General features: G+C 36.6%; 1 protein-coding gene across 1 annotated transcript in view; it reads left to right on the top strand.

Annotated features, from left to right (window-relative positions):
- Positions 1 to 27,187, top strand: part of VWA8 (von Willebrand factor A domain containing 8) — a 179,392-nt gene that overhangs the window by 125,489 nt on the left and 26,716 nt on the right. Inside the window, exons 30-37 of the mRNA XM_084226836.1 lie at positions 96 to 212; positions 691 to 755; positions 855 to 980; positions 1,599 to 1,708; positions 3,752 to 3,906; positions 5,646 to 5,844; positions 12,256 to 12,337; positions 14,307 to 14,511. Of these exons, the coding sequence (XP_084082962.1) occupies positions 96 to 212; positions 691 to 755; positions 855 to 980; positions 1,599 to 1,708; positions 3,752 to 3,906; positions 5,646 to 5,844; positions 12,256 to 12,337; positions 14,307 to 14,511 (1,059 nt within the window). The remainder of the gene's footprint in view (positions 1 to 95; positions 213 to 690; positions 756 to 854; positions 981 to 1,598; positions 1,709 to 3,751; positions 3,907 to 5,645; positions 5,845 to 12,255; positions 12,338 to 14,306; positions 14,512 to 27,187) is intronic.

Below are 27,187 nucleotides of genomic sequence, written 5' to 3'. Positions count from 1 at the left end.
TAAGTGGCTCAAATTGCAAAAGTGCTTCAGATAGATTTTTTTTATAGTCTCTTAAACAAGCTTGAGATGTACATGGATCTGCTTTTCATTTTCAGAGCAATGTTGTGTTGTTGCTGGACACAAGCAATGGTGCCCTTCGCCGACTTTTGCTCTCACCAGATGCTGAAGACTCTTCTAAGAGAACATATTGGTGGAATAACAAGGAAGAGAAGGTGAGGAATAGCACCTGCCCCTATTATACTAAGTTTTTTTAAAAGCAAATGTCAGTATTGGAAAAACAGGATCATTACGTTTTTCCTGGTTTTACAGCCCAAGAATTTATTTAATTGTTTACTCTTATGTATGTTGAAATATCTTACACATAAAATAGCATTGTTATGGAATATTGATATAAAAAATAGAAATAAATTTTCTGAAGATAAGTGTCTTTAAAATATCCCTTTTTAGGGCTAGAACTGGAAATAATGGAACATTCTGTTACAATAAATTATGTCCAAAATAATGAATACAGTTATGATACAATTTATGACTCAGAACAAGGCAAGCTAGATAGCATTTTGAGAGGTAATTAAAGCTGTGTATTCTTCTAAATAAATGAAAAAAAAACTAGTACACTTTCAGAAGAGTCAGGGAAGCTCACTGGGACAAATCTAACAAACACTGATTGTGCTATGATGTATGTTTATACAGAGCAGCTACAAAATGTGCCGAGACTTTTCACACAAAAACTGGCTGGTGTTCTACAAAGAAACAGGGTAAGAGTAAATTATATCCTTATATTAAATTGATTTAAATCACATCTCCTTGTGTATATCCCTATCTGATTATTCTTTTCTTGGCTTCCAATTTTACAGAAACCACCTTATTGTACTGGATGTATTGGAGGGTCAAACTCACACCATCTCACTTCCAATCAGTCTGAAATCTGTTTTTCTGGTGGCTGAAGACCGGTGGCTCTTGGTGGAAAATGAAACAAATAAGTTAGTTCAGCCTAGTTTTCTCAGTGGTGTTATTTCTTGTTTGTGTCTCCTTTGTGTTCAGGAGTTTTGCTCCCAGTCTCAAACTTTTTTTTTTCTGTTTGTGAAACTGGCTGGACTTAAAAAGATGCAGATTTGCTGTGGTGAAAATGCAAGTAGACTTTTAGAGTAGGAAATGAAGAGGATAGTCCAGCCTCTGAAAGTCTAAACTAGCTTTGATCGTATGTGTGTTAATATTAATTTTACTAAGGTGATATTGACCTTTAGAAATGAGAATGTTGGTGGACCTATCTCTGGAAATCCAGACATGTAGTACAGAGTTAGCACCTGCTTCCTTTACTTTCATGGTCACATGAAAGAAACGTTACTCTGCTGTCTCATTTTTATAAATGCACAGCAAATGAAAGTGTGTAAATAGTTACCAGAAGACAAATCTGCTATTTTCTGGCTTACCCTTTCCTATCTCACAGATGTTTGGGAAATTGTATTTAGTTTTAGCAAAAGGTGTTGATAACCTTGTTTATATAAATGTAGAATGTTTTCACAGTTCCAGAAGATAGAAGTCCTTGTTTAGAGTGACAAGTTTAACCAGGAATTATTATAAATGTGTATCTTTTACAGGAAATTTCTTTTAACCAAGCATGCCCATATGGAAGCTCAAGGCAGTGAGGTTTGCCAGCTGTATGCATTGAGTGAAGAGCCAGCTGACGTGGGATTTGGCTTAACAACAGGTACTGAATGCAAGCTTGGCTAGTTCCTTTTGTTTTTGTTCTTTTTGTCATTTCTGTTTGCAGCTGCACAAACAAGACTCTTTAAAGGTCTGAGTAACCATCTCTCCTATTCTGTTTTTGCCCCCTTACCGTGTTTGGTTAATAATAACAGCTTTTCTCAAGGCATGGCGCATTCCATGCTCAAACTTCAAGTGGTTTGAAAAAAGCATTTTTGTTTCGTTCAAGCATTCAAGACTCTCAGTCGTGGACTTCCAGCAAACAGACAAGCACATAGACTAGAAAAGGAAGAAAGATGACTAGGCAGGTATTAAAACAGGAAAAGAAGGGAACAAATATACTAATGATTCCAGGCTGTAGACTGTTGCAGGTCTGCTATTCACACTCAGTAGCAGAGGTAGAGGTAGAAAACATTTCCCAACCCTCAGGAAAATACAATCCACCTACTGTTAAAACAGAGCAGAAGTCACAGTTTTTACGGTTTTGTTGATAGTGTGCAGGAGGCCATGGGGGCCATCACACATGTGTTAAAAGATATGGGGAATTTGATCAGTAAAATTCCCAGATGGTGTTAGGCATTGAGGCATGTCTTAGTTACACCAAGAAAAGGCAGAAATCTGCAATGGTTATCATTCTGCCTGGTAAGATCTGTCTGTCTTCAAATCTGATAATGTTTTCAACCCTGAACATTTGATCACGGTGCATAAAATCTTTAGTATACTTGGTTTAATAAGGCTGGAGGTATATGTGCATCCCACCTCACAGTTCATAGGTTTTGGTCATTATATATCAGAGAGACAGAGGAAACAAACAGAGGAATCACTTTATATCTCATAAAGAAGGAACAAGTTTTGTTTTGGTTCTTGTGGCTAGCATAAATAAGAAAAATTAGATTAACACAGTGTAAACATGGTACAAACAAATGTTATTGACAAATAAAAGGGCTTAATTTTCATAAACAACAACCAGGTGGATACCAAAAACTAACCTCAGCCTAAATATCCAGAATCCTTTTTAACTCTCATACAGTTTACTCTACCAACTTATCAAGTGCTGTCAGAGCACAGTGGTTTCCTTCCTCTTACTACCTTATTTAGAAACCATTCTGGACATTCTGGAGTATCATTCCTCAGATGGATAGAAATGTTATTATAATTTCCAGTCTCTAACGATTTGTGGGCAAGTTATTGCTGCATGCTTTCTGTGCTATTTTTATCCTTTGTTATCTGGTTTCTTCTCTTCCACTCTGAAATGTTATCATATCCCCTGTCCACCTTTTTCCAAATCATCCAGTGAACCCCAAATGTAACATCTTCAGTCTGTTCTTGTTCTTTGAGGCAGAATCTGTGCCAGGAGAGCTAAAAAAAGGTAGACCAGTGTGGGTTTAATGCTGACCCAGACCACTTATCCTTTGAGGGAAGAAAGATTTTCTCCCACTGCCATGTAAACAAGATAGTGTCCATCGAAGTGGAAACAGTGCAGAACTAAAGATTGTTCTGTTGGACTGTGTTGGTAATTTGAGGCAAGGTTAAGGGCTCTCACAGATGCACAGAATAAAATTCCGCTTTTCTTAGCTTAAAGACAAAGAAAACGAGACCGTTATTTAACAGAAATGCATTACAAATAACATTATCTAAATTACAAAGACAGCAAGAGAGTCACCAAGAAATGTCACATTGACACTTACCTGTGCAAACCTATGTTTTGCCTTCTGGTGCATTTGCATCATAACAATTTTCAATGAGATCATGTGCTGTTTTGTTCTATTCCATAGGCTTCCTGCCTCATTTGTACAGTAGAGGGCAAAATTAAGTGCTATAAGCAACTATAAAGCTACTATTTCCTAATTTTAAGTACTTGACTTTACAAAAATAGGATTATTTCCTTCTCCTCTGTTATAGTATAGAAATATCAGATCTGCTTTTTAGTAATTTTATGCTCAAAGTAATAGCCAATGTTCAGTGCTCAGCACTCTTACAGTTAATATTGTTTCCTATTGCACATCTGGATTTAATGACTTTCATTTTGTTGAATTTTCCTGTTTAGTGTCAGAATTGTGTGTGCCTCATGCAGTTTCAACTGACCAGCTATCTTCAGAAAACCTCAGTGCAGCTGTGGGACAAAAGATCAGCTCCCCCAACAGGATCTTCTCAGATGAGCATAATTATGCTACTATTGTCATTGGTTTCCCGGACCTCTTGGTAAATACTCAGCATTATTGTACAATGAAATAATACATTCTCATTTATTCTGTAACCCATTAAGTACCTGTTTACCAAATGATTTGGAAAAAGAAGGGAATGACAGCAAGGGAGAAATTCATGTAGTGTACCCCATTTGTTATGGTAGTCTAATCTAGAGGGATATAGGTGATTTTTTAGGTAATAAGAAATGGGACGATACAATGTCTAGCACAGACAAAATACATTTTCATTAAGCTCTGAACAGTGCTGGCTAGAGTAATATTTTCTAAATCATGTCTTTTTACAGTTTTTTAATTAAGCATAACCTCTGAGAAAATGGATATCCATATAATTTTGAACTGTTCAGCGTGAACTTCTTGCCCAGTGTACAGCAGGTAGCAAGACTAGATCTAGGAAAAAGAAAAAAACAATACAGAAAATTATAGCAAAATTATAAAGCCCCTTCACTACTGAATAATGTAGTTATGTGTAAATACTAAATGTAAGTGTGCTCACTGCCATGACACAGTTAGAAAAGGACCAGAAAGGAAAGTGAAACTTAGCAGTCTGGGGCTGTTGCAAAGAGTAAAGACAAACACAGGGAAAATACAAGCATTGTGTTTAATTCTTTGGACTTTTTTTATATTTGCCACCTAATAGTGCATAAAAAGGGTAGTGATTATGGAATAAATAATTGTATGTCATGTTTGTTTGATAAATTGGGGCAAATTATAAAGTGTAACTGTTAACAGATATGAATAAGCCAAATGACAGAAGAAAATTCTTTGCAATCCAAAATGACACAAAAATATGTTTTTATCAATAAGACAGTCTTTGCAATTAGCTTTTGAGTTTTCCTTGATTTGGTTTTACATTATCAGATGGCTTATTCAAGTTGTTCATGTTACTTACAGTAGATGTGATTTTATTGCTGGAAAAGGGGGGTGGTCTAGAGGAGGGAGTACTAAAGAAGCTGCACATTTCAATACTAACACACCAGTGCAGGTGGTGAAGCATTTTTGGCTCTGCCTGATTTAGAATGAGGCACCATCTTTCCTCACAGATAGTTTTAGATATCCATGTGAATTTCAAAGAGGGAGTGCTAAGGGTTGATGTAAGAGTGATGGGGCAAAGCTTTAGGTTCAGTGTTTAGTGGTGGTGCTGTAGGTGTTTAGTATGAACAAGGTATCTGAGCTCTTATTTGTAATAGCAGTGCTCAGTTGCCCAAACACTGAGACCTTGGAGATGATTTTTTCGGCAGACTCTTTCAGCCATAGTGGGAGATGAAGCCACTGGCTTTCAGGTAGAGGCCTACACTTAAATCTCTGAACCTGGAGCTAAGTCCCAGCCTTATTGCTTATCTTTGATTCAATTACTGAATATCTATTTGCATTTATCTATATTAGTGGAAACCTAACAGTTTTTTACATAGTTTGATTCCAAATCAGGTTATTTCAATGCTTTCTGTCACTGGTTCAAGTAAAAAAAAAAAATAGATTCAACTTCAGATCTTCAGAGCATCTTGATGCTAAACTCATCTAAAACTCATGTAGATGGTTTGCTGGTTTTGACCCCCTGTAGGAGTTTTTGATGTCAAAATAATCCAGGTCGTTCCTTGTCATGCAATAGCATTAGAAGTAACTACAATAGCTACATTTGATTGGTAATTAAATAAGAAATGTAACTTATCAAGGAGTGTTTGTTCTTAGATTTAATAATAGGAATGTTTTCTTCAGTAGACGCCTTCTCTTTTGCAGTCTCCCAGTGAAGTGTATAGCTGGAAGAGAAACTCCTCTCTGAGTCACAAACGTGCTTCTCCTCCTGATTTTTATTATGGAGGCAAGAAGAAAACAGGAGCTGCAAAACAAACCAATTGTGTTACTTTATTGGCTTCTAATCAAATAGTCCGAATTTTAGCACCCGGAGATGTGCCCCTGAAAGACATTTACCCAAAAGGTAAGAGGTTCATATACCTGTGCTGCAACACACTTGTTTTTTGTTTCATAATCTGCTATCACTCATTAATTTTTCCAGAATGGTCTTAAATAGTCACAGAGCAAGCATTTGAGAAGGAAGGAGTGCATTTGCACTTAGTTTTAAAACTAATTTCAATCTTATTAGCATGCTGAATTATACTTCTGAGGAATTGACAGGGTGGCTATGCTGTGGATATCTCAGTAGATGGGATTTCCCTCTGTCTGCAGAGGAAACCCAGTAATAGAAGATAATCATTCCAGTTCAGCAATTGGCCTTCACCAGTATTTCTAGCTTCTGCTCAGCATCACACAGAGATGCAGTGATAACCTTGTTGTATGACTAACTTAGAATTCCATCCCCAGCAGGGACAATAGGAGAGGTTATTTTGGGAATGCATGTGAGCCTGTCTACTTCTTTGTCTTTCTCTTCACACTTTCTCAGTATTTGCACTTGTTTTGCTGGGGATGTCTCAGGGGACATCTCTGCCTCAGGCTTTAAATCTCATTTTATGGATCTTTTGTCCACAAGTTTATCTGGTGCCCCTTTGAACCGCTGCATCTCCATAGCAAACTCACAAGTTCATGATTTTTGGTGACCAACTGATCTCTTACCAGGCTTATCAGGTGCCCCTTATTCTAGCATTCCAGGCTTCAGTGAGTAACAGTTCTGCATTCCCCTTAACCATCACCTTCATGACTAGGCAAACTTCAGTCACTCCTGCCTTCTCTCAAAACTGAAGAGACACAGATTATTTAGTTCTACTCCTGTCCAAGAGAATCTTGCATGAACAACATTCACATGTAGCAAAACCATCCTCCCTTCTGACACTAATAAAGCAGGTGTAGACTACAGATCTTCAGACATTTTGTGCTGCCATGCCTAGCTTTCTGTTGTCATTATAATTTTAACTTCTTCAGCCAATAACTGAAAATGCACCAATTAGTACTAAATAACAGCATTTGTGAGTTTTGCATTAATTACCTTTAGGAATCTCCAAAGTTTACTATCAAAAGAGAAAATGCCCAAAATATTTGTGTATGGTAGAATGGCTTGATTTCATCAGCAGAAGAAGCTATTCCTGATTTAGTCCCTGTGTGAACTCTCTGACCCAGACTAAACATTTTATTCCAAATTAACTCAAACAGAATGAATTATCTAATCTGCCTGTCCTCATTTATCACAGATCAATTTCCCTAAGTAGAGAAACCCTTTTATTTATTACCAAGAGAATAAAACATTTATTTGACTAAAGAAGCCAAGTCAAGGATATCAACAAGGTAGAAAACTTCAGTTACCTCCTTTAGTAACTGAAGGAAAGATTACCTCTTAAAAATATTAAAGTTAATAAAATTAGTTGGAGTTAGAATCTTGGAACTAATTATACAACTTCAGGCTGTAATCATCTCATACTCTATAAAACGCAGAAGGGTCAGACTGGGTCGCTTTTTTCAGGTTTTCACAGAAAAAAAAAAAATCTGAATCTGAAGTAGATGTTTTAGAAGGTAAATCTTCTAAACTTTTGTTAAAATTGGTTTACTAATTTGGGAGTGAGGGAGGTATCTTCCCTCAGTGCTTCCAAATGATACCTAAATTGAGATCTTGACTACTATTTCTAAAAGCCTTTAAGTTGCTGTGCTATATAACACCTTGTATTGCAAGGTTATTATAATTAAAAACCAGGAGACATTCTCTATGAATCCAGGATACCAGTAACCTGAGCATATTATCAGTCTGAGAATTGGCTGACCAAGCAGTTTAATTTTTTTCTTGGCTGTGATGAAATACATTTATGAATAGGGATTGATAGCTTTAAATGTATAGAAAATTATATGAGGTTTACACAGTGCTTTATGGCCATTTAAGCTGAAAGATTTCATGCCTTGAAGATCATTATCATTGATTTTTCTTTTCTGAATGATGTTTTAATTTTAACTGAATCATGTTTAATGTAACCTTACTGATTCAGTTAAATAGGGCCTGAGCAAGACTCTAGGTTTTCTGTTCCATAGCCTTTTTCAGGACTTTTTCAAGACATTTCCATTTATCAGTTAATGGCTGGATTTTCTAGTGGAGGGGGAGCTATGAGGGAAATCCTGTGGCAACCTGTGCTACTCAGCGGGTAATGAAAAAAATAAAAAAATTAATTAACACTCAGGTAACAGTGCTGATGATAGTGGTTATTATTCATGGTAAGAAGGATTTACCATGGGGAATTATGAGAAGGACTACAATTCTGAATGCAGTAGAAATAACAGGTGAAATTCAGTGTAGATGAATATGTGGAGGAAGAAAAATCCTAATTTTACATCAAAAAAGATGGGGATGATGAGAACATCTTACAAGCATTATTTTGCTGCCACAATAGATGTTTCATTAAAATAGCAGTTAAAAGCTCAGTAGCACTTGAAAAAAGCAAAGCAAATGTTAAGAATTACTAAGGAAGAAACAGAAAAAAGCAGAGAATCTCCTTGTGCTGTTATACAAACCCACGTGTCCTTAACACTGTTCAGTTTTGGTCTTCCATCTCAAGGTGGGAGAAGGCCGAACCAGGATAAGTTCAGAAAAAGACAACAAGAATGAGCAAGATCACATTGGCCAACCCTCCAACATATGGAGACAAGATCAGGAAAGCGACGTATGGTAGAGTTCTACAAAAATATGTATGGCATGGAGATATGGAAAAAAAACAACGGTTGTGCACTCAGTACCAGAGTTAGAGAGCAGCTAATAAAGCTATTAGGAACTTCATCAAAACAAGCAAGACATAGTTCTTCATAGAGTACTAACCTGTGAAACCGCTTCCCAAAGGATGTCGTGAATGTTTCTTTTTCCAAAAGAAAACTGGACAAACTCCTGGAAAGTTAACTAAATATACAGATATAAAACATAGACAGCACATTCAGTTTAAGAAGCCCCTAGATTGGAACTGGTTGGTGGCTTGAGGAAAAATACCATGTGCATTTGTCTGTTCTTACACATTTCAAGCACCCAACTACTCTTGGAGACAGGATACTAGATTTGAGGAACCTAGTATTGCCCTTGTTATGGCACTAATCAAAAATATTTCCAAGTGAAAAAGGGAAGACAGGAAAAGAGAAGCATATGTCTTTGTTCTCACTTGGAAATAAAAAGGTAGTAGCCCTTATGATGCCCACTTGAGATTCCATTTTTACAACCTTCTTTGCTGGGCTGTTGTTACTTTTGGAGCTTGCCTCTCAGTCTCACTAATTGACAGAGTATTTGATTGAATACACATTACCTGCTACCAATTGCTGCTTAACAGTCTTGGTCCCTTGAAATACAGTGCTGCTTATTCCTATTTGTGCCCCATTGTTTTTGTGTTGGAAACCTGTAGTTACTTACCTATAAAAGTTGTATCCTTCCCAGGAAGATGGTAAAGGGAAGCAATGGCATCCTGCTACGTGAAATCAAGTATGTGTCTGTCCCTTGAAGTTCTTGCACTATTGTCTTCTGTTGCCTTTGAGAAGTTGTTTTATATTTTTGATTTTGTTTCCATATCTATCAGATTTTCTTTCTCATCTTCTTGGACAACTGGTCAGTTCTGGCATACAGCCTTCCATTTCTATTAATAATTCAAAGTACTCAGCCAAACTCTAGCATGCTCCAATATGTATTAGTGAAGCTGTTCCAGGAACAATAAGCAAAGAAATATTTGCCTGTATGTTTTATTGGAACTGTAAACCAAATGATAGTTATTTTTGAAAAGAAATTATAACAAGTAATAATTTCCCCGAAGACTGCCAAATAGATGTATGCACACAAATATAAACTCAGACAAGAGATCATGGCAAAATCCAGCAAAGAAGAATCAATGTTTATTCTAAAAACAAGACTGTAAGGACGAGGGACTACTTGAGATCAAATATTTACTTGGATTCTCAGCACTTTCTATAGATGAACATAAAACAACACCCTATTACTGAGTGTGTATCTCTGTGAGTATGACAGTAACTGGAACATGTAGTATAACACAATGTTACCAAAATAGCCTTGATACATCATCTGCTCCACCTGTTTATATAGGGACAGGATGACACGTGTAGTGTCTTCTTAACTGAGGTTGGTCAAACAATTGGCCTATTGCATTGCTTCATTCTCCTTGTATAACAAAAGCTTTTCATGGTATCCATCTTTTCTTTCTCTAAACAAAACTGAATACCTTCATGTCACCCTCACTCACTCATGATAATATCACTCTCTTTATAACAGTCTTCTCAATAGGATTGGATGGGTTTTTTTAAAAATCCCTCTGTTTAGACAAGAAAAAAAAATCTTTGCATTTGTCTTTATAACCCATCTGTTCTGACCACTTTGTCATCCTCGGGACTATTTCATATCACAGAACGATGGAATGGGAAAGGTTGGAAAGGACAACTTGAGGTCATCTGATCCAATCTCCATGCTTATCAGGGTCCTCTAGAGTATGTTACTCAGGATTGGGTCAAAACAGTTCCTCTCCAGAGAAGGAAACTCTATAGTCTCTCTGAACATTCAGTTCCAGTGCTTGGTCACCATCACAGTAAAGTTTTTCTCATGTTCAGGTGCAACTTTCTGTGCATCATTTTCCATCTGTTGCTTCTTGTCCTATTGCTTGGCACCAGAGAGCAGAGCCTGGTCCATCCTCTAACACCCTCCCTTTAGATACTGACAGACATCAATGAGGTCCCTTCTGAGTTTTATTTTCTTGAGGCTGAGCAGGCCTCAGTCCCTCAGTCTTTCCTCATAAGGGAGTTGCTCCAATCTCCTCATCATCTTTGTAGCCCTCCACTGGACCTGCTCCAGGAGCTCCACGTCTCCCTTGTACTGAGGAGCCCAGATCTGAACATTGTGTCTGTTTTCCTTAAAGCTTCATGTCTGGAGCTGTGCATAGCTCTTCTTCTCCGTCAGGCTTTGGCAAAAGAAGAACAAACTGCACTTGTTCATGTCTGATGTTCACATTTCATCGTCAGGATTTTTGACTGCAGTTCTGGGGCCTAGCCAGCAGTTCTTGTGTAGCATTTAAACATTTGATGGCCTTTTTGTTAGCTTTCTACTCTGCAATCCTTTGTCATTTTATTGTCTTTAATTTGTTTCATTTGTTTTCTTTCTCTAATTTATTAACTTAATTTTTAATTCTTATCCCACAGTTCTACTTTTCTAGTTCAGTATCTGCCCTTGTTTTAGATCTTCATCAGAATTTTTAATGTATATCTTACTCTTCATTACTTACAAAAGAGAGAGAGCATATTTTAAAATAGTAACAAAATTTAGAGGAAACCAAAAGTGGTCTTTGGCCCACAAATCTGCATTTTCCCAGACCTTTTTCCCCTCTTTCTGATGTGTTTGATAGCCCCGTTTTTATGAAGATGAGTAAAGTCCATAGATGTGCTGCTGTAGGCATGCATCCTATAGATATATAAATACATTGGATATGCATGAGGTGCTGCTGGGAATTATTCCCTGTGCTCCTTTGAATATTAGATCTCCTTGTTATGCTGATCATGTTGGTCTTTTCTGCCTGTGCTCTATGTAAGCATCAACAGTTCTGCAGGTAAGGTCGTGCTCCTTCAGGTCAAGGAGGGGAAAGATACATTGTTTCAGGGGAAAATCTACCCTTGATTTCATCTTGTGACAATGACATTTTGTATCCCTACTGGGCAGTATGATTCAGTCTTGTGGTTTCTTTTCGGAAAACTGCCTCAATTTATTTCACACAGATGAAAGTCAGCCCCTAACTGGAAGCCACTTCTGAGGCCAGGCACAGTGTATTCATAAACTGGCAAAAGCCAGTGTAGACACAAACACAAATTTATTTCTGAGGGAAGGACCATATATTAGCGGTATTAATTTAACTGTCCATAAACAGAATTTTTAATGCATGATAGTCTAGGGCCTGTAAGTTATAAAATATTTGCACACTGAGAATCTGCCTCCAAAGAGTGGTTCAATTTCAGGGAACAGAGTTTAGGTTAGTATTATTGAGAATTTTTCAAGTGGAACTCATAAACACAATGTTTTGAAATGTTCCTCAATATGCTATTAAAGTAAGATAGACAACTGACATTATCTTCAGTGACAGATCAAAGCAGCAAGGTAGGGACTGCAGTAATGTTTGAATAGTGCTTTTGTGAGCAGAGCTATATTTGTGAGTAATTTTGACATTTGCTGAATAAATACATTGTTCTTTTGTAACTGTGACTGTCTGATTACTCACTATTGTAATAATAAAACAATTCCTTATTTGCAAGTTATATTCCTGTATTTAATATGAAAGCTTATCATTTTCTGACAGGTACTGTATAATAAAATGTTTAAATTTAATCTGCTAAATGCAAATGCAATAACCAGTTAATCATGCAGCTGGAAAATAATATGTTTGTTTGTTTTCAGATGTCACTCCTCCACCAGCTGCTGGATACTTGGAAGTAACAGATCTTAACTCAAAGAAAATCAAATACATTCCAATTCCTAGGTAACTGATTTTATTGATTAGAGCACTGTCATCTTAGAAGAAGAGTAAAGAAAATTTAGTGTCTGTTATTGCTTTATGATAGGCAAATATTTATTTTGATGTGAAAAGTAAGACTGATTCATACCTAGTGTAAAATTCTACAAACATACAGTATATTTTTGTCAACATAATTTATCGGTTTTTACTAGGTAATGCTGATGAAAATATATCAATTAATTAGTAAATATGAAAGGTAGCTTTATCTTCTGATTTTCATTCCCTTTGTTCCTTCCCCCTCTAACATCTACTGTATTCTCAACCCTCTTACATTATGGTTTGCAGTCTTTATTTTCTTTTCCTTTTTCCCTGTCTTTAGGATCTGAGAAAGATAGGCAAAATGATCCAGTGCTAGGTGTTAGAAAACTGGGAATCAAGTTGTGGTCCAATATAAAGTTTGCTTTGAAAATAGCTTGAGCTTTTCTGTGGTTTTCCCTTTGGAAAGTATCTATTCCCAAGTATCTTGCATGATACACAAGTATCTTGGATGATAAATTAAAATAGCCAGATTCTATGGCTTCTCTTTGGTTTTAACATCTGTCTCTCACAACTGCAGAGAGTGTTTGCAAATGTTTTATTGAATAAGGATATATTTTGGTCCCAAATTGTAATTTTCTCCTGTAATAATAATAGTAAACATTTTTGTTTTAAATGGCACTCTCTCCACTTTCATATTTGAATAGCGCATGTATGAAACTCACACACTAAGAAATGTGTATTTTTTTTATTCTATTCATGTAATGCTGGTTTTGACAGTACTTATTCTCATTTAAATTTATCCTGGTTCGAATTTTTAATTAATAGAGAATTATTTTTGCACTGTTCACCATTTATCATTGGTCCATTGGCCTACATCTTACACAGTCCTTCAAAAATGAAAAACATTATCATAAAAATAGTAAGGAATCACTTTATTTTTCACTAGGATTTTATAGGAAATAACAGAAATTACAAAGCTATTTTTCAACATTAGGACCCTTAAGCTAGCATTAGGATTTAAGCTGTGTATGGCAGATCTGAGCAGAAGTCCAGATTTAAAAAATGTACTCTAGTAAGAACTGATGAGTAAAGTAAGTTTTCATCATATAGGGATGAATAGTTCTCTGTTAAATTCTAACAACCTTTCTTCCTTCGGGCAAAGTTAGCCCAGTCAAATGTTGAGATAACTCTTTCAGCTGAGTTACTACATGGTGGTTTCAGTCATAGGTAGAAGCATATGTGTTGCTCCTTCTTATATTGTCAAAAATTATTAATTTTGCCATCAGTGCAGGTTACCAAGTAATTTATGCATGTAATTAGCAGTACTGAAAAATGTATTGATTCTTCCCTGCATTGTTTAAATTTCCCTTCATATTCCATACTTATTAGGCCCTGTCTTCCAGCTGTACGTTTTTGGCAGCAAGCTGACTGTTTAAAAAAGTGCTACAATTCTCTGCACATAAAGCTGTGTCATTGTTAAATGAGTATATAGATCATAATATTTTATTAAAGCACTAGAGAAAGGTGTTACTCTAAGTTGATGGAAGTGTATTTTCCTCAGCGCTTGGATCATGTTCTCTCTATTTCTATGTAATATTTTTCAGTAGCATCTTTTTAATTTTTTTATATTCTTAGAAGTTATTTTCCTAAAGATGGACTGCTTTTAGATAGATTAGATACAGCAGTGTATCTAAACTACAGCAGTGGTTTTGGCAACGTTGCCCCTCAGCCTAGTCTTTTATACTGCTTCTTATACAGTCAGGTGTCTGTTGGTTATGTCCATTTCCAGTAGGTGGAAAGTTTCAGACAAAATAGTGGGTCTACAGAGCTGAGTTATAATCTCTCATGAAATGAGGATGTAATTTCATTTAATTGTCACCTTAACTGCAGAAATACTCATCCCCCTTTTAATTGCAGCTTCAAAAAAAAAATCATATTAATTCATGTTTTTCAGGTCAGAGTCTCTCTCTCCATATACATCTTGGCTCTCTATGATCTCAGATGCTGATGCCCTGCTGGCACCAGTGGGCAAAGTAGGTGTGGTTACTGTGGACATGGGAGGAGGTGTGAGGCTTTGGGAGACTGGGCTGGACAGCCTCCAGCAGTCACTGCTGGATTGGAGGAACATGATTGGCCAAGAACACGGTCGTCCTGTGCAGGTAGGACTTCACAAAGCTGAACTGGAAAGCATAACAAAATAAGCTATGGATGAGTTTTCAGCTGGGAAAGGAGTGGAGGGGAGGGCTGTTGAAAAACACTATGAAATAGAAGTGCACCTGTGAGAAAAATTTAATAGACTTCTCTGAAAAAAGAGGCACAGTAATTTAATTTGAAAACATTTTGTAGCTCCTGTAATTATGGTTACTGACAGACTCTTTGTCTTACACTGTTTGTATTTTTGCCAAATTCCAGTGCAATTAAATGCAAATAAATCCTTTATCTCCTACTGATTTTTAACTGTAACTTTCAGAATGTAGAATAATGAAATTATTTTACAAGAAAATTATATACTTTTCCAGAGTTCAAATTCTTGGAAAAAATATTGGGGTTTTACTTTGAAAAAGAAACTTGAAACCTAGGTGAAAAATGCCTTGAATTGACAGTAGAGCCTTTGGCTTATCTTGGTAATTTTCCCAGCTGAGCAGAGTTGCAAGGATCTCCATACAGCCATGTTCTCACATGGAATGTTTAGGTAGATGCTGAAAATACACAGCATATACATGTGTGGTGTGTGTGCATGTATGTATGTATGCATGTATGTATATATGAGTGTTAATGTACCGGCTAACATGTGTGATCCCCATTGCAACACACAGGGAACATTCAGGACTCTTCAGTTGCATCTTTCATTGGAATGGGAAAACAGAATGAGTCTATTCTTAGTCGGATCTCTCTCTGGTTTTGGTTGGGGTTTTTTTTTGTGAATAAGATATATTAGGCCAAAATGTCTTTTACTTTCTTTTTCCACTCTTAGCTCCCTTTCTACAAGATGTTGTGTTGTTACAGAGACTTGGGCAAGAACTGATGTGTTCTTGTTACAGCAAATGCCATTCACAGAAGTCATGAGAAAAGGAAGCACCTTGATGCTCCACGCGTGTGGCTTTGCCAGTGCCATGTTCATTACCAGTGCAGTAGCACTAGCACCATCTTATGGTCAGATATAGTCAGTTTACACCAGCTCAGGGAGTTTGACTAGTTTTAATAGCTATTTTTAACTTTTTCCTTTTTTAAAATGACTTGTTATTTTATTCGACAATATTACTATATTGCCAATAATAGCCAACAAATTAGACAATACTGGCTTGGAAAGTGCACTCCATATGAAAATTTAGGTTATTTAACTAGAAATCTGTAGTAACTATTTTAAAGAAGGCTAAGTTTCCCCACAGTCACAGAGCAGTTTTTGAAATCTGCTGTAGAATTCCTCTCCACTGACAGCCTGCCTCACTACTAGGCACACTCCAGGGTAAAGCCCCTTAGAAAATCTTTCTTTTTTCCTGTGTCAAACCAGTGGTTTGTCAGAACTGAAATGACGTGCTCTGTTGTTGCCACATTGTATCACAGTACAAGCTGGCTTGTACTGAGCAAATTAATTCAGCTACCCAGCCAGCTCCATCAACCAGCCGTGGGTTGGCTGACAGGAACTCCAACCAATTATGTTCCTTCCCGAGCTGCAAGCTTATCGCTTGTCCAGGATCTGGGGGGTGTTAAAGATCAGACCAATGAGCTATCCAGACCCGGTGTTTCAAATGCCCATTAGCAAAAAGGGCTGAAGAATAATTCTTTCTGTTGCCACATGAACATCGGGTGAGTGGTTCTCTTTGTGTCCGACCCACTCCCCCCCATATTCACACTCTGATTTGTGCTAAAGGACTGGAACAAAACCTCCAATGTGATCTTCTGACTTGCATGATTATCACTGACTTCTGTTTCCCTACTTTACTTTTTTGCTTTACTTTGAATGGAAAGATAACGAGGCCTAAGAAGCCTTGTTTACAAAGGCATTGCAAAGCAATAAGAAATAAATTAGGCCATTTATTTTATAATCTCCAATAAGATAATAGATATGTACTTGCTGTGTAAACTCTGTACTTTGCTAATTGGAAATGAAGGCCTTCTCCTTTCCTACCTAATTTCTCAGTAGGCTTAGACATAAAAGAAGTACTTTATTAAGGCATTCATTTCTGGAAATGAAAGGATCCTATTACCTTAAAAACATATTCATGTAGCTTCCCTGCGTAATTGAGCATAGCAAGAACATGTCTCCTGATCCCGGGACAATTAGTTTGCTAAGAATGCTGCAGCTAAGTAGTTCCTGATACCTGTTTTTGCAAAATTAGACAAATTTTGCAGCCATGTATTGATCTGATCATTGAAGTGTATGAAAATTACCTCAATTTATATAATGTTGCATGCGCATGCTCGTGTTAAGTAATATTTCAAGTCTAATGAGGTTTCTCTAGTTCTTTGACTAAACCCATCATTCCCAATGATCCTGTAGCAGAAACTCACTTTAAGAGAATTGTCAGTGTTCCACATACCCCCCACCCACCTCCAATCTCCCCTTCCCTTAAAACTGCCATTTTTGCATCCCACAAAACTGGGACAGGCTTAGCAAAGCTTATTATCCCTTCATGGTGATGTTCTTAGACCAATCCAAGACCTGTCTGTGTCATTGGGAACCACTGATCTGCAGAAACACAAACTCTTTGGATCTTCCTGACACCTTAGAGAAAAAATAATTAGAGGGCTTTCAATATAAATATAGTTTCAAAGAATTGGAATCAAATCTTCAACCAGGCTTCAGTTGGAACTATCTTCTAAGGCTGCATTTTTGCTTTCACAAATATGTTAACTCTGAGAAGGAGGCTGGATATACATAAGCAATGAAACAGAGGAAAACAAACAGCTGTTCCACTTGTAATCAGTAATTAGGCTCCCTTGATATAATTTGTGGCAATCTTCATAACAGTCAACATATGTTTGGTTTTGTTGACATACTCAGCAGAGTTCAAACTGCTGAAGTCTTGAGGCTACCAAATTAGTTCATCAAAATATGGTATGTGTTTAGAGAAGCCTACATTTATGCAGGCAGGTCAGAATTTTTTATCATTTATTGCAGTTTTAAACTCAAAATAATACTACAGTATTCTGAAGTTATTAAATTGGAGTGTCTAAAATACAACATCTAAACAAAATACTGTATTTTCTAAAGATGTGAGCTCTACTCCAGAAACCATCGAGCTTTTTTACTGTTTGGTGTCTCCAACAAAAGGTCACTTCATTATCAAAAACAGAAAGAGAATTTGAAGGACAATTTATTTTTAAAATCTTGCCCTAAAGTTTTGTGGCAATAGGCAGACATTGATAAGCTCCTTTTTTTTTTCATCCAAGGGTTATTGATGGAAATTAAATAGAACAGCACTGATTACATTCTGATGCCGTTCAGATATTGTCTTTTAGTAAGCATTATTTAATGGTGTGTCTCATTTAGATAAAGTACAATGCTTACATAACAAAAATTAAAAGGTGCATCATTTAGAGTAGATGGTAAGGCATTTATCTGTGACTATTAGCAGAAGCATTTAGTTCTGTATTCACTCTACCTAATGTTCTCCTGCTGTAGACTGTTGTCCAAAACGTTTCATGCTATGTATTCAGTATGCCGTTGTTTTCAGAAGTCCCAGGACATATCCAAACCTGTGGAGGGCATAAAAATGTACTTAGTCAAAGATTGCAAAAGCTTTGCCATCTAGTTGATGCTAATATGTATCTGAACTCAAAATCTGATCCACAACATTTTTTAAAATCCAAATATAGTCTTGATCTAGGTAATATCACCATGCAAACTGACGTCCTGAAGCTGAGGATAGTCTCTTGTCATTTCAGTACCAAGATTGTCCAAAGAAGTGCTCTGATTGATTAAAAAAAAAAAATCTTGTAAACTAAGACTTTTTAGGGGTTTATTTGAGTGGGGTATATTTTTTTTTGTCTCTGTTGTTGAATGTATTCATGTATTTGTGGAACTTGCAGTAGTTGTATCATCTTCTACATACATGAAATAGGTTTTTGAAATTGCAGTAGTGCCCTCTGTTTGTGGCCGTATATAAAGGCCTAATGAGTTAAATTGTTGTGATTGTAACTATTTTGATTTCCTATGGACTGATCTCTCTCATTTTCAGTATAGGAAGCCTTCCTCATAAGCATTCAGGTACTTAGTTGGAAATTAATTAATATTTACATCTAAGTGAATATTAGCAAGAAAACAAAAGAGATACTTCTTTCTATTTTCCCATCTTTCTGCTGTCCTAAAACAGGGTCACAATTTCCTGCTACATCCCAGATCTTAAAGGTCAAGGCCTGCTTGTTTTACAGTACACTTCTTTTTCAAGTGTGGATATTGCTTGTGTCTCTGGCCTGTGACAGAGCCCCACTCTAACAAAAGCGTTCTGTGTAATGTAAGCTGAAACGTTTGCCTCAGGTTATGTCTCCTATAACTCTAGGAAACTCAGAGATGATTCAGGTTCAGCCAATATGATGTCAAAACCACGTAGTGTAGGACTGAGCAGAGCAAATATGTAGCATGTATTAATTGAGTGGGCACCAGCTGTTTAAAAATAGATAAAGAACATTTACCCATGAGCAAGTGCATGTGCTGGGTAGAACCTGAAAAATACAACACCTACCTCATCCCTGAGGTAGGGAGACAGGCAACACACAGCTTAAAAAATGATGTACCTCTTTGTACATAAATGTGTAAGAGAGACACTGACACCTTAGTATGAAACCAGACCCTTCCAAAGAAAAGGATCAGCTTGGAAATGTTTACTCCCATTTTTTCCTCACTTTGCTTTTGTGACTTCACCCGACATAAAGGTTGAACTGGAGCCAAAGTTGAGTACATTCCTGAAGTATTCATAATGCCAAAAATCTCACATTTCCTGTTAAAGTTAAAAGAAGCCAAATCACATTAAATTAGGTGATGGGTGTGCGAATGCAGCTGAGTACGTGTATCTTATGTATTCACACACAGGTGCATGTATATATTTGCACACACACACACATATGCTCATTTTTCCCTCAGCTGTCATACCTAGACATTGGTTTTCTTGAATTAGAATTACCTGAAGAGATCATCCTAACTTTGCAGGTAGCCAGTCCCACAGGGACTGTATTTCATAATGAGCAAGAATTGAAAGTCAATTTGGATAATGACAGTCTCATTCCCTTCCTTGAATAGTCCCATTTATTCCATTTGTATTCCATGCAGCTAATCATGTAAGACTCTACATGAAATATTCACCCCTTAAGTTGATTCACATTTTTTTATTTCATTGAATGCATCCTTTTTTTCTCATGTTATTTTCTGAAGCTGTACTTTAAAGTTCAGGTTAATGTGAGTTCACCTGATGAAATTTAATTTTTTAGGTTGGACATTTATCTAAAGAATTATTAATTCAGGAGTTTCAGTGATTCCAGCTTGCTTATGTTTACTGCTCAGAATCTACTTTAATCTATACTGATAGTTTGGGGGTTTTCTTCCTTTATAAGAAGTGGCATTGTATTTTATAATGTAACAAAAATCTAGCCTTTTCCTGATGTTAAAACTGAACTGGGCAAAGCTGCAGTTCTTGAGTCGAGACAAAAGCATGACCTTTAGCAAAAGTGGCTGGTTCTTCTCCCTACCACCCTCCCATTCTCTATTTTCTACTTTGCACCAAGCAGTCTTTCTGACCACATGAGGGCATCGGTGGGCTAATAACAGTGATTTCCATCTGCTTTTAAATACTGTCTGTGCAAACCCCATAAATTATGAGAAATACATGCAGTGGAGTCTTCTTGCAAGTTTGGAATAACCATATGATGGCATTCTGCAGACCTGCACAGGATCCTGAAAATCTTGAAATACTGCAGATTGCAGAGTTATCTAGTCAATAGGTGGATTCCAAGATATAGTTTGATAGCACTTTCAGTTCTGAGATCCATGAACCCCAAACCCACAGTTTAGTTCTGTGATCTCTTCCCGGGCCATTTAATTTATTCAGCTGTGTACCAGCCCTTGAATGAAGGCATCTGAGTATGGGGAAGCGTGAGACTAGAAAGCTGTGAACTCACAAAGCTAAATAAATGCATATCTCTAAAAGTATTTATGGGATAAAGTAACTCAGATAAAGGTCACTGGCTCTCTGTCAGATACCTTTTATATAAATTTCCTCAGCTTGAGTGAGGCCCTTGTTAGAAGCACGGTACAGGCATGTCTAAAATACATTCTCCTTCCTAAGGAGACTTTCCAGTCTAATTGGAGCAGACAGAGCAGGAGGAAAATAACCTTAACTTTCTATTAGAGCTGTCTGATGCAGCACAAAGTTCCCTTTCTTTCTCTGACCTTCCTGTGGAAGCCCAAAGTCCTCATGAGAGAAAATGTTATTACCTCAACACATTGTCTTGAAGATCTCAAAAAGTCTGCAGCAGTGCACATTGCTGACATAAAGGCTGGAGATCCTAACACCAGTGAAATCCTGCTGTCCCAGCAAGACAAATGCATGCTAATAATTACGACTTCATGTAAGTGTTCCCTGATTAGTGAAAGCATGAGCATGGGAAAAATTTAAATAATCTGATATGTTACACTAGCGCCAATTCTAAGAGACCTTCCTTTAGAAAAGAAAACAATGTAGTAGATATTAAATAACTTCTGCCTCTGCTTCTTAAGGATGACATTGACAAGGTCCTAGGTATACAGAAAATCAGGTTTTTCTCCTTCCACATATAATTTTTTTCAGTTTTCATTTTAACCTGTGGTCTTCAGTCTGGACCGTTCCAAGCTGACATCATGTGTTCACTTATCCCATGTTTCTAGCTTGTCTAGGAGGTGTCATAGTCATGATAAATAACCAAGCTAGATGTTATCTGTCTCCCCTGATAATATTTCATAGTGGATTAGAATACTAAAAAGATGACGAGCTCACATCTTATAGTTGAATAGGACTGACTAGGGAATTTTAAATAATGATACAGGAAAATGGACTTTATGTAGGTGTTTGCATAACAGAAGATCCAAGAGATTAAATAAATGTATTATATTATCTTATTACTTTATTTTTCCAGCTTTTTGGCCACACACTGTATATTTGTGAGCAAAATACTCTAATGCATCTCCTGTGCAGAGTTCTGAATTGGTTCTTCAAGTGACACCATGTAGTTCAAAAAAGAGCCCACCACAGAATTTTGTACAATGGTTTGGTTCTTTTAGTTGGTGTATATAAAATTAATTGGTAAGCCAGATACAGCTTTTTAAAAGTTTCATTCCAAATCTTCACATCTTTCCCATCCAGATTCACTTTTCTAAAATGCCATTGAAGTTTGATGATGCTTTCAACAATTCTGGTATTTGAGACAAAAGCTTAATGCCTGCATGGATTTTAAAGGCTATTTTTAGAATTAAATATTCACCTGAGTCAGATGATGCACAAGCTTTATTAGTTCAGTTTGAGCTCTTGAAAAGTTTTACAAACAAGATAGAAAATCAAAATGAAGTCAAATGAAAAAAAGAAAACATATTAAAAGTTTTATACTGCAGTGCAATAAATGTTTTTTTCATTTCAGGATACAAGTGAAAAAACAGAATGTATTTCACACATTTTTATTGTCTTATCTAAGATTAAATAGCTTTTCTGTGGAAAAATTCCCGGTGGACTCAATTTTGTGCTGTTGTGAACAGAAATTATGCTATTAATTTTTATTACATAGAAAAAAGCTGTACATGATACAAGTGAACAAAATGGAAGCCATTAGAGGGAGTTTTGACTGCTTATGCCTTTCTCTCACTAGTTTTATAAAAAGTTTTCTTTCTCTCTTTAGTAGAATCAGTTTTATGTTAGAGTGTAAAACCACAGTGGAACAGGCAGGTTAGCCTGTGATCTGCCTGATGTGGAACTTCTTTGCTCTTTGAGAATGTAATGCATATATTCATGCTGCTGATAATGACTGTGTTGGAGGAAGGTATGTTCTTGTGACCTGTAAAATGCAGCCTATGATAATGTTGGGGTTTAAGGTTGGAGAAACTCAGAAATAAAAGAAAAACAATTATTTTGTTTCAGGGAAGCATCAGTCTTTTGCACATCTGCAGAAGTACATTCTGCATTCCATGGAATACATTTCCTAATCCTTTGTGCCACTGTTTCCACTTAATGCATTTTTCACATGGAGTACAGTTGTGTTTTGTTACAGTCAAAGTCAATCTTTTTTTATAATAATGTATGAGAGTGAAAGCAGATTTTGTACTGATTTCGATAATGAAATTACCATCTCCCAAATCACCCATAAGGCAAAAATCTTCAACCTTTTCCTGCAATAATCTTCTGATACCTGCTCAATCTTTGTCTGAGCACTAATGAGGACAGCAAGTTAAGATACTTTATAGTGTTTTTAGTGGGTTTATATTCATACAACTTATATTTTTCAGCAATAATTTGCTGCCTTTCATGGAAAGTAACCCATTTTCTTCATTGAATATAAACTGCCCTGTTTAATATGTTTTATGTTAATGAAAAGACAAAATATCAGATTAACTCTTTCCCTCCGCATCTCAGATATGTTATGATAGGAGCAGAAATCTTCTAATTGGATCTTGGAAGAGTTCTTTCCTTTATGATAAAAAAGTAAATGAAGAATGGGATCTTGCCAGCCTACATCTGCCTACTCTTCAGGACTGTCTAATCATACAACAAATTAAGCTAATTAACACCTTCCTAATTTATATTGAACTGAGCACCTGAATCATACAAATTATATTCTGCCTCAAATCTTAGTGCACACATTCTTTTCCCTATTTTCTTCTGATCAACAGTAAGAAACAACCAATAATGCAGTATTATTACTAAGAGTAGAATAAGTGCTTATGAAAACACTTTCCTAAAGTTTTCTCTTTAAAGATTTTCCTCCATAAATATCAGCTGTAAATACTGCAGCTGTGTTCCTGTTTGCTTGTGTAATTTGTACGCATTTATTCAGTTGTGACACATGAAGTCATGCTGGTTGCATCCTTACTAAATGTGCTCCATGTGGAATGATTCACTGAATGCTTAAAAGGGCTTAGTAGAGAGGTTGATTCCTTGTCACCACGCGGAACAAGGAGGAATTCCATTTATTTCTATTATGAAGATGTAAAAGCCTGTAAGGAATGCCCAGCTCTGCTTAAACATTCCCAAAAGGATAAGAAATACTTGGTTTGGGGAGGTTGGAAGAATGGAAATACAGACTATTTTAAAAGTAAAAATTTCACCTCTTTACACCTGCAGGATGTTAGCCTGGAATCAAAGTGGTTTTTTCTGATTTTTCCACCTTTTTGTACCTGGAGTATTAAAATAAGCATTGTGTTTTATGTGAGAGGATTAGATATGAGTTCAGCCTGTCAGGGCCAGAGATAATTAAAACTAGGAGGTGAAAGGTCTGTTCCCCTGTACGTGAGGCAGCTCGCCCCCATCAGAAACCAGAGTTTCTTTGCTATTCCTGAGGCAGAAATTTGCTTTTGTTGCTGTGAGCCCCACAAAGGAGCTTTCTGGCAAGCAGTCCTGAATGGGAGGCACTGTCACCTCCTGCGCCCTTCAGGAATTTTAATGAAGTTAACCCTGTCAGGATACAAAAGTAAACTGCTGTATTAAAAGACCATCCACTCTCTAGCCAATTTGCAGTGTTGCAGTGTCAGTTACAGGGCAGAATGGCAGGAATATCTGCAACAAAAAAAATTATCTGCATCCCAGTTGCATCCCAGTCAGCATTAAGGAAAAAGCCCTTCACATTTTACTGGAAGCTGTCACTCATTGATTACTTTTCTATTCAAAGCTAGAAATATTTTGAAGCTTGTCTGACTTCTACTTACAAATTCTAAAAGACATTTCCTAACCTGTAACCATGAGTTCTCTATCTGCCAGCAGTTAAGTCTGAGTACGTGTTCTGTCCCTTGTTTTAGAGAGCCAGCTTTTTACACAACTGTAATGGAGGTTTGGACAGTGAAAGCTGTTGGCTCAATCTCTTGCATAAACCTGCCATGAATAAATAAATTTGAAGTGGGACAAGACAGGAGGAGATGAAATTCCCTCTCTTTCCCTGTCTCCACAATAAATACAGCTTGAGGAATTTTAGTCTTAAGTTAGTTTTAACAGACTTGAAGAATGAGAAGCTGATGTATGACAACATATTTGGGGGAATGTTGTTAATAATCTGAAACATGACTGAATAATAGATCTTCTGAAATGTTCATTTCATTTGACTTTGCTAAATGTCTTTTACTCATTACACTGGATGTTATTATAAACATGTTAATAATAGAGCTATTAATGTACATTCAGTGCAGATGTACTTTGAGCAGTACTTGCTAAGATACAGAAGTGCAGAGTTGTGCTGCTTGGGACTCTCTTTAAATGGTGAATCTTCTTTTTAAAGATTTTTTTTCCTTCTCAGTTTTGCTGCAGTGTGGGATTAAGAGTACTGGATGCTAAAATGTCATTAAGGTCACCTGCACAAAATCAGTTGATGCTAAATTTGATAACGCTTTTGGTCAGTTTTGTTCAGAGAGCCAGAGAGATTTTTTTGAAATGCATTAGAAGCAAATTAATTCTGAAATCAAAAGGGAAGTACTGTATTGTGAAAATAACTCATATGTTAGAATGAAATATGGGTGTGTATGGGGCATCAATAATTTTAATAATAGAGTACAGCATCCATCTTCATAATTCCCACGCTAATGGGTTCATGTAAGCTCTTTTCTTCCCATAGCTGTGACAGTGTCTTGTAGTAGTGGCAATGCACAGTGTATCTGGGTCAGCTGTGTGATCCTCAATACAGCCTCTGTCTCTTACTGAAGGATTGTGAAAGTGTCAAAAGTATGCCAGTGCTTCCTTACTCTCCAGGGGTTAATGTTATTAAATTAGATTATTTCACATCAGAATTCAATAGAATTCAATCTCACATTCACTTAACTGACATGAATGTGGTTCTAGATCCACTTGCAAAATAGTTAAGATTTATTTAGTATAAAATATGCCATAGTTTGTCTGACCAGCTGAAGTCTAGACAAAACTACCAGCCTTTGACTCATCTTCGCAGTGGCCACTATTACAGACTGGTTTAATGGCTGTTTGGCATAAGTATGGCACAGATGTGAAACACCTGGTTTCGCTGTGGTGTTGAGTGCTGTAAATCATGTAACGGACTTCTTTCAGCCTCTTTATCTTCTTCATGAGGGATGATAAGATCACTTGTTTCCAAATGGAATATTTTGTATCAGTTTTCCCTCTGCAGTTTGCTCTTAGAATCCCAGTGTTGTCAGGATAAAGGGGGAAAAAAAAAAAAGTGGAGGCATATAAAAGCATTTTGTCATACATTCATATTTTTCAGAAGGAACTGATCTAGAGCAAGTTGTTCAGATGCCATGTATCTCTCACTGAAAGTAAAATCAGTGTTTAGTTCTTTTCCTGCCTGGCTACCATTACTTTCAGGAGTTAATGGATGTGTAAGAGGCAGGACCAGGCAATTAAGTCAAAGCATTAACAAGTCATGGTATTTGTTGTTGTTTCTTAATTTCCCTTTTTCTTAAGTCTTTCATGCCATTGCCTCTTAAGAAAAGCACATTCCTTTGGTATCCTTCTGACCTGAACTGTTCATATTCTCTCACTCAAAATTTTTGTTTGCTTGAATTTGAAAGACCTACAGGGCCTGCATCACAAAGTTGTTGTGAATGTACCCATTACCTATTGCAATAAGTGCCTGAGAATATAGGAAGAAAATGAGAGAACAAAAGTATTTGAAACCAGAGACTAAGATCATTGGGGATTACTGGCAATTAGGACTCTGCAGAGAATAAAATAAGAATTGTGTATTCCAGGAGAGGATAGTAGTTGTGTGATGAAGACTTTGAAGAAAAACCTTTCCAAGCAGGAAGTGGAAAAGTGCTTTCACAGTCTGATTGTGAATCACCAATATATATAAACAAATTTAGATAATTTACAATTGAAGTATGTGTGCCTTGAATGTTTTGGGAATCAAAAGGAACTTTCAAAGGGAAAAATTCAGTTTTTCCAGCTATTCTTCTCTGACCTGTGCCTCACAGCTGGAGCTCAAGGCTGCAAGACTGAATTTGTGTGTTGTTTCACAAAGCCATAACATGCACACCAGGCAGTATGGAATCTGCACGATGATGCAGTTATGAATAGTGCCTTTCAGTGCATGTATAGCTAGGAAGAGCACATATTTCTCTCAAGAAGGGGTGATTAATCAAAACTTTTTGAAAGGATAAAAGTTCCTAGAAGTCTTGCCATTAGATTCAAATGGAAAATATTCAGGAGGGGATGGGTCAAATTTTAAGCAAGGAAATCATTTATATATTTGAAAAATACCCATCATAACAGTAATAGAAAACTCATTGTAAAAATTACAGTGAGACAAGCTTGGCAAAGCTAGTGTGGATTTTAGGTTTGCTTGAGTCATTTCTCTGCTTTTAGTACTTCTTTTTCTTGTCTTTCTTCTCACTCTAGACAAACTAGGTATTTCCAGCTGAGTATTCTTCAGTTTCTCAGGTTCCTAATCCATCCAGTTTTGGATTCTGACCCTTAAATCTACCTTTCCAATAGTTTCTAATGTCAAGAATTCCTCCAGTCCTCAGAGGGGTGACTTACCTATGGCTCTTCCATCTCTTTAAATTTGTCATGATATAGAATTTTTCGTTATCCAAAAGTTTTTCTCTTGTTTTTTTTTTCCCTGATCCTCCCTCTGATTTCATGTCAAGGCTCATTGATTTACAGTTTATTTATTTGTAAAATATATCTTAATTTCTAA

Source organism: Fringilla coelebs (genome assembly GCF_963513975.1).
Source record: "Fringilla coelebs genome assembly, chromosome: 2".
Taxonomy (NCBI): domain Eukaryota; kingdom Metazoa; phylum Chordata; class Aves; order Passeriformes; family Fringillidae; genus Fringilla; species Fringilla coelebs.
The sequence above is the reverse complement of the archived record's forward strand: the minus strand, read 5'-3'. Positions and strand labels throughout refer to the sequence as shown.